The 14,834-nt window shown below is 41.1% G+C and overlaps 1 protein-coding gene across 3 annotated transcripts in view; it reads left to right on the top strand.

The window, feature by feature from the left end:
• Positions 1-14,834, top strand: part of LOC116044623 (cilia- and flagella-associated protein 47) — an 81,799-nt gene that overhangs the window by 41,298 nt on the left and 25,667 nt on the right. For all 3 annotated transcript variants that reach the window (XM_035998549.1, XM_035998550.1, XM_031291966.2), the window contains exons 37-47: positions 33-130; positions 413-529; positions 3,528-3,662; positions 4,191-4,303; positions 6,853-7,003; positions 7,722-7,810; positions 8,018-8,101; positions 10,531-10,595; positions 10,738-10,874; positions 14,002-14,104; positions 14,493-14,719. In XM_035998549.1, the coding sequence (XP_035854442.1) occupies positions 33-130; positions 413-529; positions 3,528-3,662; positions 4,191-4,303; positions 6,853-7,003; positions 7,722-7,810; positions 8,018-8,101; positions 10,531-10,595; positions 10,738-10,874; positions 14,002-14,104; positions 14,493-14,719 (1,319 nt within the window). The remainder of the gene's footprint in view (positions 1-32; positions 131-412; positions 530-3,527; positions 3,663-4,190; positions 4,304-6,852; positions 7,004-7,721; positions 7,811-8,017; positions 8,102-10,530; positions 10,596-10,737; positions 10,875-14,001; positions 14,105-14,492; positions 14,720-14,834) is intronic.

Raw genomic sequence — 14,834 nt, 5'->3', positions numbered from 1 at the left:
ATAGGTCATTTCTTCATGGTAATGGTACGCAGGTGGTGTCCCATCAACACGCTGGATAGTGAATTTTGACCTGGACTTGACAGATGGACTGGTACTAGCTGCTCTGCTTGCTGCCTACTGCCCTTACCTGGTCAGTGTGTGTGCATGTGTATGTTTATTTTTCTGTGTGTGTGTGTGTGTGTGTGTGTGTGTGTGTGTGTGTGTGTGTGTGTGTGTGTGTTTTAGAGAGAGTGCAACTCACGCTGTATTTTTGTGGTGGTGTTTTGTGGTTGGTAAATTTGTCATAGAAACTTTGGACAAATTCCAAAAAGGTCTCAGTGTCAGAGAAAGTAGAGTTCTAAATGAAAGCAGGAGTTACAGATAAAGATAAGATAAGTTTTTATTCCCTCTTACCTGCTGTGTTCCTAAATAGATCTGCAGCCACTTCCAGAGGATGTACACCACAACTAGCAGCCTGGAACAGATCCTTCACAACAACATCATAGTGGCCCAGGCCTTAACTGCACTTTTTCTCAACCTAGATGTACAGGTAAATACCAGATGGGACCAGAGGGGTGACAACATTACCAGTTAAACAAGGCTTCAGGGCTTAAAGTATTCCGGCACCGTGCCGGATCTCCGGCATGCGGCCGTGAGGAAAAAAAAAACAAAACAACTTGCGTGCGGTTTAATATTTTCGAGTCAATTGATTTCACATACCAATCATATGAGAGGAACGCAGCTCTAACTAACACAGGGCTTAAAGTACTCAGGCCTGGTGCCGGATTTCTGGCGTATGACTATTTTAGAAAAAGTAAATAAATTAAAAAGTCCACATGGGATTTGTTTTTGATGCGCTGGATTTAACCAATCATCGAACTACCACCTACCAATGAAACAAGTTCTAGCCAATCAGATGCAAAGTAGGGCGGGTCTTTACCGAAAAGTGAGAGTGCGGTGTGGTCTCCGTGGTAATGCGGCTAAAAAAAATGGAGGCAAAGTTTATCAAACTTGGAGCATGTAGATACAGCTTTAGTTGAGAAAGGAGTTAAAAACAAATGTCGCTGGGCATGAATAGAGGACAAGAGGAAAAGGGTGGAGACGGAAAGCTGTTTAGCACATGGTGCCTCAAATTGAGGGAGCCGGGTGCTTGCTTCTGCAGCGTATGTTCAAGGAAGACACTGTACGGCAGCAGCGGTAAGAAAGTGCTGCTAGTCATTAGAGGCTAGTCACAAAGCTTCGGTCCGTGCACTCTGTCATACGAGTACGTTACGGGCAACGACGGCTACCGCTGCGACTGCGCCTTCGCTGACCGACCGTGTTTGTGATACAAACAATACGTGTGTGCACGTTCATAGCGGAACACGATTTGTCATTAACGAAAAAGCTATCTGAAGCCCAAACTGCCTTGACAAAGCTGTCTGTTTGGAATCAGCATGGCAGTTATTTAAACATAACGGCCTTGTCCCAGAGTTTAGACGTCTAGCTATATGAATAGCTAAACAATGCAAAGTTTTTAATAAATGTACATGAAGCAACTAATGTCAGCATGGACAAAATCATGAATGTACTAATTCGCTTTTTTGATGATGACCTGGCCAAAGTAACAACACAACATCTAGAAAGTTTTGTTTTCACAATGATTCATTGTAGGATTATGATAGTATTGCAATATGTAAATTTACATTGACTGTTAATTTAACATATGGTTGGAAGAAGTAAAAATTGATCCAAAACTTTTTACTTCTGATAAATTATTACTTTTATTATTGTGTAATGAAAGAACTGTTTTGCCAGTCAAATTAACTTTAATGAGTGCATACTTTAATGAGTGCATACTGAAACATTACCCCCCCCCCCCCCACAAAGTATTGTTAAGATGCTAGAAGACGTTTCGCCTCTCACTTGAGAGACTTCCACAATTCCGACTGAACGGTAGGAAGACCCCGCTATTTAACCTATAAACCGCTATGATACATACAACAAAACAGCGTTTGCCCGAATCAGCCAGCGGCAGATCAAAGCCTACGGTCCCTTGTGGCCGGGTTGGCTCAGTGGGTAGAGCAGGCGCACATCGAGGTTTATACCTCGATGCAGAGGTCCAGGGTTCAATTCCGACCTGTGACAATTTCCTGCATGTCTTCCCCCTTTCTCCTCTTTCTCACCTAGCTGTCCTATCAAATTAAAGGCGGAAAAGCCCAAAAGAAAATCTAAAAAAAACCAGCCCGCTTCACTCCCAGCCGAGACAACAGCAGACCCCGTGGGATGGTCTAGCTTGCCTGCTGTGGCCGGGCGGCTGGCTAGTTAGCTAGCCTTAGCTTACCACAGATATGGCTAATTCCACCCAACATGCCTTCATGCTACACTGGTTACAGAACAGAGCCGAACAAAGCTCACAAACTAAACTCATGTGGCGATAGCAATGTGCTTTCCTACGCTGTGACAAGAGTGTGTGAATGAAACATTAAGTTGTTACATTTTACTAATTTAGTGGTCGGCCGGCTAGCTGGTTAGTTAGTTAGCTTGCTAGGGGGCAAAATAAATACAAAACGGAAAGCTGGACAGACAACCGATTTAAAGGCATTTGATACTTCAAAGTTCTTTAATGTCATGATGCATCTTACACATCTTGCACATTATCTTTCAGCACCTAATATATGATAGAAAAAAATTCACATTACTCACACTATACAGCCCATCATGACATGACAGCAGAGGTAGAGCACTTTTAGCTCTGCCATAATCATGTCATTATATGCTGTATATGATGCATAAGTAACTACTTTACACATATCATAGTTACTCTGTGTGTGTAGATCGATATACTATGCTGTATATGAATTGACTTGAATCAACAGCGATGTACGTGTAATTTGATAGCTTATGATGAACGAAATCTGAATTTACTGAGACTAAATCTTTTAAGATATCTAGTACATATTAATACCATCCACATTTTAAGTGCAAGCAATTACTTGACAGAGACATATTAGCTAATTACAGCATTAATTGCCTTTATTAATGACCTATTTAGCATACCTGGAGATTTTAATATGTCATGATGATTAAAGGTGCTATAGGTAGGATTGTGAAGATCCAGGACTTAGCCAAAGAATTTGAACAGCAACAACTTCTCAGTCCCTCCCCCCTTTCTGCTAAAGCCCAAATGGTCTCCTAAGCCCCTCCCCCCACAAGGGAGAATGAATGCGTGTGCATGAGCAGTGATTGACACGCAGTTAGACACCCCCCCCCTGGCCATCATTGGTGCATCTGAACAGGGAGCGGTGGATTTTTGCAAATCGCACTACAGGCTGTTGGTGGTGCCAGAGGAGCCGGATTTTTTTTTTAAATTACCCGCTTCATGTAGTTCTACTGGAACATAGGGTCAGTTTCAGCAAATATGACAGAAAGTTAGTTTTATAAGTCTTACCTACTGCACCTTTAAGTCAGAGATTAGGCAGCACTTCCTTTGTCCCTGTATCTGAGTGTGTGTGTGTGTGTGTGTGTGTGTGTGTGTGTGTGTGTGTGTGTGTGTGTGGTGTGTTCAGCCCACAGACTTGTCAGACCCAAATCCAGTGCAGATGTTAATGCTGTGTGTTCACCTGTATGAGAGGTTGCCTCAGTACCTGCCACTGCACACCATCACTCTATCAGGAGGCCTGCACTGCATTTTCAGCAAACAGGTTACAAACCCCCCCCCCCCCACACACACACACACACACACACACACACACACACACACACATACACAGCACCAACTTAGATCCTAGAAGACACCTTAATAAAAAATCTACATCAAATACATTTGCACTTTAAGACTGAATGGCATGGATAATAAGCTCCTGGACAGATAATGACACACTCAAAGACACACACACACACACACACACACACACACACACACACACACACACACACACACACACACACACATTAACATGATTATAGACACACCCCCACATACACTAACAGGATTACAAACACAGACAAATATACATTTGGGTAATGATCCACATTGTTAGTTTAAGCCGCATTACAAGCCTAACAAAAATGGATGTCTTTTTGTCTGTGCTAAGGAAGATGGATTTCATGGTTGTATTGTTTTCTGGCAGCAGCATTTGTATGTGTTTGTGGTTGTGCTCGCCTGTGTTTGAACAAAAACTTGGCTATTTCTGTGTGTTTTTGTGTGTCTTTGTGTGTTTGTGCTGCAGGTGCATCTGAAAAACCCATCCTCAAAGCCGATCAAATACCAGGTCTTACTTTTAGGAGAGGATGTCCATCTCTTCTCCCTCCCTGATGGATCCACTGTCACCATTCCCCCAAAGTATGTTTTTTACCTAGAAAATGAATGACTGAAATAAATTAATAGACATTTTTATAGTACAAATTCGTACAAAACTTGCAAGAAACTAGGTTTTGTTTGTACAGTATCTGACATCACAGAGCGTCAAAAAGTAACGTTACCTGAAAACAGCGTGTAGTTCCTTTTTAGCATCTCACATCACACTTTCAGTCACTATGACCACTACTACGGTCAGAAACATTGTGTCAAAAATATTAACAATAATATCGCTGTCAACGGGCTTATTTGCTAATGTTAGCTACGACCGTTACCTTGAAACCATCCAGCAAATAGACGGATTACCATTACCATTACCTGAAACCGGTGATTTAACGTCACCGCTCATTTTACACACAGTTTAACAACAAAACAAAACGCTGAGTGAACATTACTAGCTACGTTTTTCATGTATTCTTTCATGTATTCAGCGTGGCTTTAACTCTCCAGGGATATTAATATGTTAATTAGAAAAATGATTTTTCATTATGAAAATGTGTTGAAATGTAAATAAATATAACAACAATCTACCTACTGCTTCACCCCCCCAAAGCAATATGAGAACTGTAGTTCCAAAACTTAGAATACGATTATCCCAAATAGAAGTAAAGGAAAAAAGAATAGCAATTGGGGTGTTTTAATTTTAATAATAGGGGTTTTTATTTTGCACTTTGACATTACTTAGGCTCAGAATGTCCTATCAACGTGGTTATCTCCTGCTACATCCTTCTCCAATTTCGCTCCGGTACCACTCACACTATGAGTTTGAGGCATGCCCGTGTCCGTCTCTGTATTACTGCAGCACAGTACATTCAGATTAATGGCTCCCGCCCTCCCTCTCCATGCCGCCAGTGCCTGTCATCCAGCTGACTTTTTGCTGGCGGACCTCCCGGGCATGAAGGGCGGGTGGGTGCTGTTCATCTGATAAATACAACGTAGCTCTTTTTTTTTTGGAGCGAGCAGTGATCTATTAGAGAGGAGCTGGGTGAAATCAGAGATGAGCGTGGAGCGATATTGAGCGAAGAAGCCGGGAAAGAACAGCTCCGTAAGCGAGGTGTGGGAATTCTTACTGCTTCCCTCCGCTCAGATTGGACATTGACACTCTCCTCTACCTATTAAAATAGCATACAGATATTTATGGTTTGGGACTTTAGCAAGTAGAAGAAAACAATTTTTCAGTTTATTTGCATATACTCTAAAGTCTTGCAAGGCCTTAAAATTAATTTAGGGCCATAAAATGTTTTTTTTTGAAAGGTTGTGAATTTTGAGATGATGCATACCCATGAGAAGGGGATGGTCTCTAAAGTCTTTTTAAACCAGCTCCCGTTCTAACGATATACCCTGAGGATAATGGGAAGTAAACACAGAAATTAAAGATGACCGATGATTGTCTTGTTGACATCAAAAGGTCTTAAAAGGCATTACATTTGATTTCAAAAAGTGTGCAGATACCCAGTTTTCATAAAAACTGCCCTAGAACACATATGGTACAATTCACAGCCCAACTTATTCTGAAAATCTAAAAATACCAATGTATGCCATACCTACCGTAGCTAAGACATGTAGTGACACTGCTAAAAGCCTGTAAATAAGAGAATGAACTGAGCAAAAAGCCTAAGGATTAAAGGGTTAAAACACTTTACAACGTACAAAATGAATTAGGAGTTCCGGGAATATTTCATTATACTTATATTGCAGAGACTGTAAGCACTGAATTCTTTTTTTCTATGGCCCTGAGGCCACCATTGCCCTCTCTGGTCTTAACTTAGACCCCATTAGTGCCATTGTCTTAAAATCATTTAATGGTCTTTTAAAGAGACTTTGGGATCTCTTGCAATTTGTCTTAATTATTGACATTCATTTAATAAAATAATTATCCTTTTCTTCCATATTTTACTTCCTGTTGATTTAAGTCTGATAATATGTATAGTATGCTACCTTTTTATGATAATGACTCATATATAACAAAATGTTTACAGGCATATTTGTCCATGTTAAAGCATTAAATAATCTTGAAAAAATGAGTATTGTGCAATAAAATTGTAATTATGAAACAATAGCGCATGCCTTTGTAGTGTGCATCAACAATACATACTTTACTAAAACTTGTATTGTTAGCAAAGAAGTGCTGTCTTTGCATTAGTACTCCCAAAATAACTTGTTTTAGGCAGACTTGTGCTCTGCAAGAAAAAAAAACCCTCCTCAACTTCAGCTCAGTGTGCAAGTTGAGTAAAATTGCCTTGAGAGTGTAGCTCATTAAAATGTACCAGTTTTGCTCTCAAGTGAGGCTTCTCCATAAAAATAGCCCATGTCCCGTTTTGAATCCCTAGCTTTTCTCTCAGAAATGCTGTCTTTAATGACAATGCCATTATGCAGAAACAGTATTCAAATTCTGCGGAATCATTACTGTCATAACCTGAAAATGGGAGATTGTACGCTAAAATGAGTTGTAAAAGCACTGTGAAGGGCATTCTGGTTCCCGTAGCACAGAAAATTAACCGATAATTTGTTGTTGCCTGTGGTGATTTTCACAGGGCGAGCACTGAACTGACCGTCCAGTTCAGCTGCTCCACCATGCTGCCCATGGAGGCAGTCCTTCTGCTCTTCTCCAGCTCTCCTTTTGGCCTGTGCGGCACCACTCTCACCTTCACTCTGAAGACCCACGTCACTCACATCACACCCACGGTGAGTATCCTGATTTAAAGGGATGGACTGACTACCACGCTACATTTACACTTACTGCACTACTGACATAGTTGGCTTCAAGCTTCACTTACTGATTTGTTGATAGCTTGCTAACCATCACTAGCATGCTTTGTCTAACACACATCACACTAGGGATGTCACAATACCAGAAATGTAGTAGTCGATACCAGCACCAGTGAAATTCCACGGTTCTCGATAACCAATTGGATTACATGGGAAAAAACTAAAACCAAATATTAATCCATATGTACTTCAACATACACTCCTTTTATTAAAAACATTTGAACATGAACAAAAATATAACAGTGGCATGTAGCTTCCAAGTAATAAATAAAAGGTAACCAACTATTAACATTACAAAAAAAGAACAGTGGAATGTAACATTCATGTATTTAAAACAAACGACTTGTTCTGTGCTGGTAGGCAGTCTTTTTCCTTTTGCATTTAATGGCAGACTAGAACACTTGTAGGCGTATATGCTGCCCTGCAGTACTGTAGAAAAACGAGTACCGCCATGTTTTTAGAATTTTGACTTCGACTTGGTACCGAAGCATCGGCTCTCGTGACATCCTTATATACAGTACTAGCGGTTTGGAATACAGTGTGTTTCTGAAGGCTGGCTGGGACAGAGAGGCTACTGCTGTAGACTGATGATAACCAGATGACAGACTGTCTCCTTCCTTCTGTTTCTCCTTAGAACACTGTCAAGTGCAAGTCTCCATGCTACCAGCTGAAAGTGATCCAAGTGCCCATAACTAACCCTTTCAACAAAGAAGCTACATTCAGGTAGGTGTCTGTGTCTAGGTTTTATATGCTGTAACTGTCTGTGATGTTTAGTACAATGGAGGTGAATAAAGTTTAGTTTGCACTGATTGCCATGATTGCTCACAGTGATGGGGCTTTCCAGAAACAAAGTCCCAGTACAGTATGTCTTTGTGCTGTTTTGCTGAATTGAAACCTCCCTGGTGTGTTTGTATGTGCACGTGTGTTTAGGGTGGTGCTGGTGGAGTCTCCATTCAACCCACTGGAGCCTGAAAAGAAAGACAGCCTCGTTCAACAGGCCTCCTCCAAAGACAAGTAACACATGCACTAATTACAACACATGCACACACACACACACACACACACACACACACACACACACATGCTTTACAGGTAATATAATCCACAGTAAAAATGACAGGTGGTGGTTTTATGGGGGGTTATGTGTGGGACTATTCATTGGCCGGGTGCAGTAATATACTGAAGTTTAGAATCTATTCAATGGTTGCCTGGAAACCTCACAGTGACGACAAGACTCAACCCGAGCCCGAGCCCGACCCGAGCCAGACCGGACCTCGGGTCGGGCTCGGGCCGTTATTTTCCGCCACATCCTCGGGCCGGGCTGGGCCCGGGCCGGACCCTTGATCAAGCAAGTTTTTTTTTTTTTTTATCCATTACCTTATTACCCTATTTGGGTGGGGAGAAAGCTATGCCATAATCAGAAATATTATATATATATATATATAGGCTATATAAAAGTAACAAATGTGTACAAAAGTTAGGCTGCAGTTACAAAATGCAGCACTTCATGCGCGGAGTCTCCTCCTCTCGCACGCATCACACCGGGAGCTTGAAGATGTAAAGAAAAAAAGAAAAACAGGAGAATTAACTTTGAGCAAGTGTGGAGGAAAGTCGGAGGTATGGAAGCAGTTTAAACAAGTCGTGGGCAGTGACAACAATATGTTGTTCATCATTGTTTCTTTTTTTTTTTACGTTTCTTCATTCAGATCCATTTGCGATCCGTTCCATTCTAAACAAACAGCGCAGTTTACAGGCTTCGTCCTTGTTGTATTATTCTAAACAGATTTCTGTAGTTCAAACAACTCTGAATTGTAGTTGAGAACGTCTCAAGAACGTATCAATTAAAAAATTGTCGGGTTTAAATCGGGCTCGGGCTCATAATTACAGTTAATGTGTCGGGCCGGGCCGGGCTCGGACGCAACGTGCTCGGGCTCGGGCAGGTTCGGGCTTGATTTTTTGGGCCGATCTAAGCTCTAACCCCTTGTAACACCACAACTTTAGGTTTTTACATTTATTTTTTGTACGGATTAAACAACCAAGATTTAACATGTTAGTTAGTTAGCTTTAGAGGTGATGGTGGGCAGCTTTTTGCTACCTTTGGACAAAGCCAGTTGTTTCTCCATATTTTCTGTTGTGTAGTAAGGAGGACTCAATCGAAGGACACTGACACAAAGGTAGATGAAGTTTAACAGGTTTATTGTAATGTTGCTGTAGAAGGAGATGGGTTGCAGAGGGGAAAGCGGCTGGGCGGCGTGGCAGGCAGAGGTAGCAAGGGAGAGGTGGTTGGCATGCAGGCAAACAGACCAACAGGAATCCTGGAGCACAGGAAACAAGCAAGCATTAATTCAGGTTACCAGAACACAAGGAAAACCGTTCACAAAGATTTGTAAGCTAGAGGCCTAAACATAGCTACCACTGTAGTTGAGGCAACAATCTGGCGATGAATGGGAGAAAAGCCAGGGTTGATAATGCAGGAGAGGCAAACCAGGGACATAGAAGACAGGAGGAGTGGGGAACACAGGGAAACACAAGGGAGAGACAGGGCACTTTCCAGTCTTTATGCTAAGCTAACGAGCTGCTGGCTGTAGCTTCATATTAAATGGACAGATGCTATTGAATTAACTATTCTTTTAAGGGTACTTGAGTTGAACTCAACTCAAGTGTATGAAATGGAAAGCACTCACAAAACTTTGAAAGAAGTAGATCATTTTAAACAGATTGTCCCCTAAATTCTTAGTCTTGCTGCAAAGCACTTAACAGCAGTTTAACCGGTTCCTGTGGTGCAAAGTATACTCAGAATATTAAAAACCTGTAACAGTACAGGTTTTTACTGTGGTCAGTATTTTGAATATATTTCACCTGTTTCTTTTTTTTAGATTAATATGAATACATTACTAGATTTTTTTTTATTATTATTATGACAAACAGAAATAGTAAACTGTTAATATTGTCTAAATACAAGATAACACAGCATTTTTGTCTGATCTCCCACTGGTAAAAAAATATCACTGGTAGCTCAAAAGTTACCTATTATAAATGCAAACACAGTACATGCTGTGTCTTAAGCAGACATTCCAAGCTAGCTACTTAATTGCACATAAAATAATTTATATACAGTTGAGTAGCTTAATCAAAAAAGCTTATTTGGCAAAAAGGGTTTTTCTCCTGCTAGTCACTGCTTTAGAAGGTAGGTAAAGGTAAAGAGAGGTAAAGTATGAGGTTATTCCTCAGGAGAGGAGAGGTTGTCATTAAGAATAGCATGTTAGTATGCATCTCTCCACCTGAGACATCTTCAAAGCCAAACATTCCAGTTCCTCCTCCTGATCAGGAGTTGACTAAAGTAGGATTGAGGTCATCTATGGTGCAGCTGAATTAGGTTGTGTAGTCTTATATCCATATACTATGAATTATTATTACTTTTTTCCTTCTCCTCCCTCTTTCAGTTTAAAGAAATTTACTTCAGACAAAAGCTGTGGGGAGGAGATGGAAGGGAAGTGCTCAGATGTCAGTAAGTACGAACACACAAATGCACACATGCTCTGTACTCTGTCCGGACTTTTTTACTGTTTATACTTGTGTCTGAGTATACTACCTTTCTTCACATCTGCTTGGTTGTGGTCTACAGTATATACCGTTGTGTGTGTGCCCAGATGGTGAAGGTAGTGAGTTCCTGAGTGCAGTGAGAAGCGTTTGTCTGAAGTCAGGCCAAGCAGACATTCTGAACATCCACTACCTGCCCTTCTGCCCAGGCACCAAGTACTGCTCTGTGCTGCTAGTTTGCCCACAGGTCAGTGTGTGTGAGTGAGTGACTAAATGTTCTAAGTAAATAGGATTAATAGGTTGTAATTATTTTTACAACTGAAATTTATTTTTTGTTATTACAGAGGGAAAGGTACCGCTGGGTACCGGAACCGAATTCCAGCTACTGGTATCGAAAAAAAAATGTGAACGGTACTCAACCCTAGTGGTCGCGCGAGGGAGAGCTGAACAAAACAGTGAATCGGAGGAATAAAAAGTTATTTTCTGATGGTTTCACAGCTGTTATATTCTAAAGCACAAATAAACACAGCCACACTTTTGCTGGAAGGTGCCCCATTGTCGGATTATGAGTGATTGCAAAGCTTCATCCTGTCTGTGTGTGTGTGTGTGTGTGTTTGTGTGTGTCAATTAAACTTGTGCGTCGGTATGAGATGCTAAAGGGCAAAGCAGCAGTTAGGAATGACAATGGGCTGCACGGTGCTATTTGCTGAGGGTTGCATACCCATGTGGGGCGCAAAAGCTCTTTGCTGACACCACTTAACATTAGTGGTGTGCGATACTGCAAAATTTGGTATCGATCCAATACCAATTAAATACAGGGCCAGTATCGCCGATACCGATACGATACTGATACTTTTTAATAATTAAGGTGGATTCATCATCAAATTGCTAAATCTGAATGAATTTTCATGACCTTTAAATGTTTTTGTGATTTTTCCTTTGGATTATTAATACGTTAAAACCCAGGACAGAATTTTCATATGCTTGTATAAATTTGTTGTGTTAACACTGGTTTTTACAGCCTTTTTACAAATTATACAGCTTGCCGTTGTTTCATTTTTGGCCTGAAAATATAGCCACACAGCGCTCCTCTTCCTCTGCCATTCTTCTGCTCCGTCTCTGTCCTGCTTGTGTGTGTGTGTGTGTGTGTGTGTGCTGCTGGCCATTGCCGGGCCTGGCTGCTTGCGTACTTGTTTGCCTGGCGCCGCTGAGTCACGTGACGGTACAACATCAAATCACAAGAGGGGGGAGGAGAAGCAAAGTGTACCTGCTCTGCGCTGTGACAGGAGCGGCACTTGAAAGCAGTGGCACTTCCCAAGACACAGACAGCCAGGTCGCCTCTTTGATGAAACCGCAGCAGTGCATACTGGAGAGAAACTAAAACTAAAGCAGGGCTGTAGTCAAGACCACCTTTGTCGAGTCCAAGACCAGGATTAGTCGAGTCCAAGACAAGACCGAGTCAAGACAATGCATGACAGTATCAAGACAATCATTATAGGTATGTTATGTAGGTATGTTATGATAACTTAATGTTCAAGAACATTACCTTTATCTTCCGCTATGTTAGCTAATGTTAACGTTAACACATAGATAAGGCTAAGCAGCTCCTAGCTCTGCATTTAACTTGCGCAATGTATGATGCCTCTGCAGGTGTCTACAAAGTTGTCCCACAGGTTTCCGAAATTGTTGCTTTGCAGAATTTGCAGTCTGCCCTGTGTTTCTTTTTAAGCGCAGTGCTGAGAAATTCCTGGTGATTTCTATAACCAAATTTGAATATGGCAGAATTGGCGGACATCTTCGTTTGTTATAGTGTGTGTGATTCAATGAAAATGAATGGCAATAATGTTTGCAGATGCAGGGGGCGTGCTAAAATAATCTAGTGTGTGATTGGTTATCAGGTGGCCAGTGTTTCACTTTCCCTCCAATATTATTATAAACATAATACAGACACCTGGACTCGGTCGAGATCAAAAACCATATTTGGCAAGACCAGTGGCACAGACCGAGACAAGTCCAAGTCCAAATACCAGCGAGTCCAAGACAAGTCCAAGACCATAGAAGAACCGTCTCCAATCCAAGAGCGGACTCGAGTACTACAGCCCTGAACTAAAGTATCAATCTTATTACACTGGTATTGATCAATATCAATACCAACGTTGGTATCGATATTATCGATATTTGGATCGATCCGCCCACCACACACAGAAAAATAATAAGAAAAGAGAAAACTTTGCACCGCATTTAATTTAGGGCGGGAATGTCGCCACAGACACTCAGATCCTATTACTTGGCAAAGCAGCAAATACAAGCTCTTTCATCAGTGGATCATATGCTCAATCACCATTGTTAACTCACTCTTTGATACATAGGAACTTAACAGACAATTAACTACATGAAAATCTTACAAATTACAGCTTTAAAGTACATTTAGAACAAAATGTGTGCTTGATTTGCGATTAATCATGAGTTAGCTATGGACAATCATGCGATTAATCATGATTACATATTTTAATCGATTGACAGCCCTAATTGCAACGTGTTGTCATATTTATGTCATGACTACGTCTAGCAGCAACACATGACTTTGATTATGTGGAAGTGGTTTGATAGCATTAACCCTCAGAAAAAAAGAGTCTAGATGTGTAACGACAGCCAGTCAAATTATAGCTTTTCTTTGCTAGTGTTCTGCCCTCTATTTGAGTGCTTGTAAAAGTGTTAAGTATTGTAGTGCTCCCACCTGGTCAACAGCAGTAGCGTTAGAGCAGGGAATTTCCCTAGAGTTAATAAGGCATGGTAGAGTGTGACTGCTTCTGCAACTTATCTTCCTATGTTGTTGCATTGGACACTTTTAGTCCATTAAGTATTTAGTTTGATCACCTTTTGGATAATGTAAGCATAATGTATTTGCTGTTCTTTGGTTTGCTGAAAAATACATTTTAAAGGGAGTTAATTGATAGCTAGCATAGCCGTAGCTGGTAGCTAGTGCTGCTTGCCCTGTGACTTAGCATTTTTTGTTTCTAGCCGTTGTGGCCTTACAGTGTGCCTATGTTGTGTTACCTGGTTATGTTCTAATTTGTCATTTGTGCTTTTGTTGCGGCTTTACTAAAAATTGCAAGAAACGTTCCGCCTTGTGTTTTTTGGAGGCTAGCTTTGGAAAAGGGCAACTCCTTGCGAGGACACTATAGCTAGAGTTCAGGATAGTAAAGTCAAAGTTTGAGAACAGGCAAAAAACAAATAGCATATTTAACATAGGTAAAACATACCTATGTTGTCAGCTCTTGTCATGATTGATTAGGTCTCCAAACATTACCAGCCAGTTTATCAAGTGACCCTCATTTCTCCACAACCATGTCTGTCTCTGTGTGTCCCACCAGGTGGGAGATATGTTGTATATGGTAAAAGCCACAGCGGAGTTGCCTCTTCCTTCCCCTCTCACTGCAAGGCCCAGTTCTAACATCTCCATCCCCATCAACTCTGGTAGGAAACCTGTCACCTAAATAATGCTCGTAAAGTATTTTAGGGCATCATAGCACAATCTGAGTGAAACTAAATGTTATTTACTATTGCTGTTTTTCCATTTACCTATTTTTTATGAACATCTCTCACCATTGCAGGACACCAACATCAGTTATCATTTATTCATTAAACATTTACTCTAAATGCAAATATCTTACATATTTTGTGCTCAGTGGACATACTATGTTCTTATAATCTTTGGTGGCAACATGATAAGAGCATAATCACTTTTAAGAGGCACCCGTAGCAATATTTTGTCTTTAGCTGTATCACTTAAATATTAAGTAGTGTATTTATAGTGAATAGCAAATCAAATAATATCAACAGTGATGTTTTTCTCCACCAGTAGACAAAGCTGTGTGTGTATCAGTGCTAAGCCTACACTGCAAGGTGGGGCAGGTGTGTGATGAGTTGGTGCGTGTGCCGCTGATCAATATGGCCTGGGAGCAAGCTCTGGCCTTCTGGGGTCAGCACACCATGAGTGCCGATGAACACAAAAGGCGTATGCTGACACACACTTTGCACAGCAGCACTGTGAGGGCAACCACAGCTGTACGCAAGCGCTTCAAACAACAGGTACAAACACATACTGGCTCTGGAAAGCAGATGTTTTACAGTAGGAAGGGCAGACGGGGGGATTCCACATCAGTATTGTGATATTTTTTCTCTGTTGTCCATATTTGACTTGCTG

The sequence above is a fragment of the Sander lucioperca genome, chromosome 24 (assembly GCF_008315115.2).
Source record: "Sander lucioperca isolate FBNREF2018 chromosome 24, SLUC_FBN_1.2, whole genome shotgun sequence".
In the NCBI taxonomy this organism is placed as follows: Eukaryota; Metazoa; Chordata; class Actinopteri; order Perciformes; family Percidae; genus Sander; species Sander lucioperca.
The sequence above is the reverse complement of the archived record's forward strand: the minus strand, read 5'-3'. Positions and strand labels throughout refer to the sequence as shown.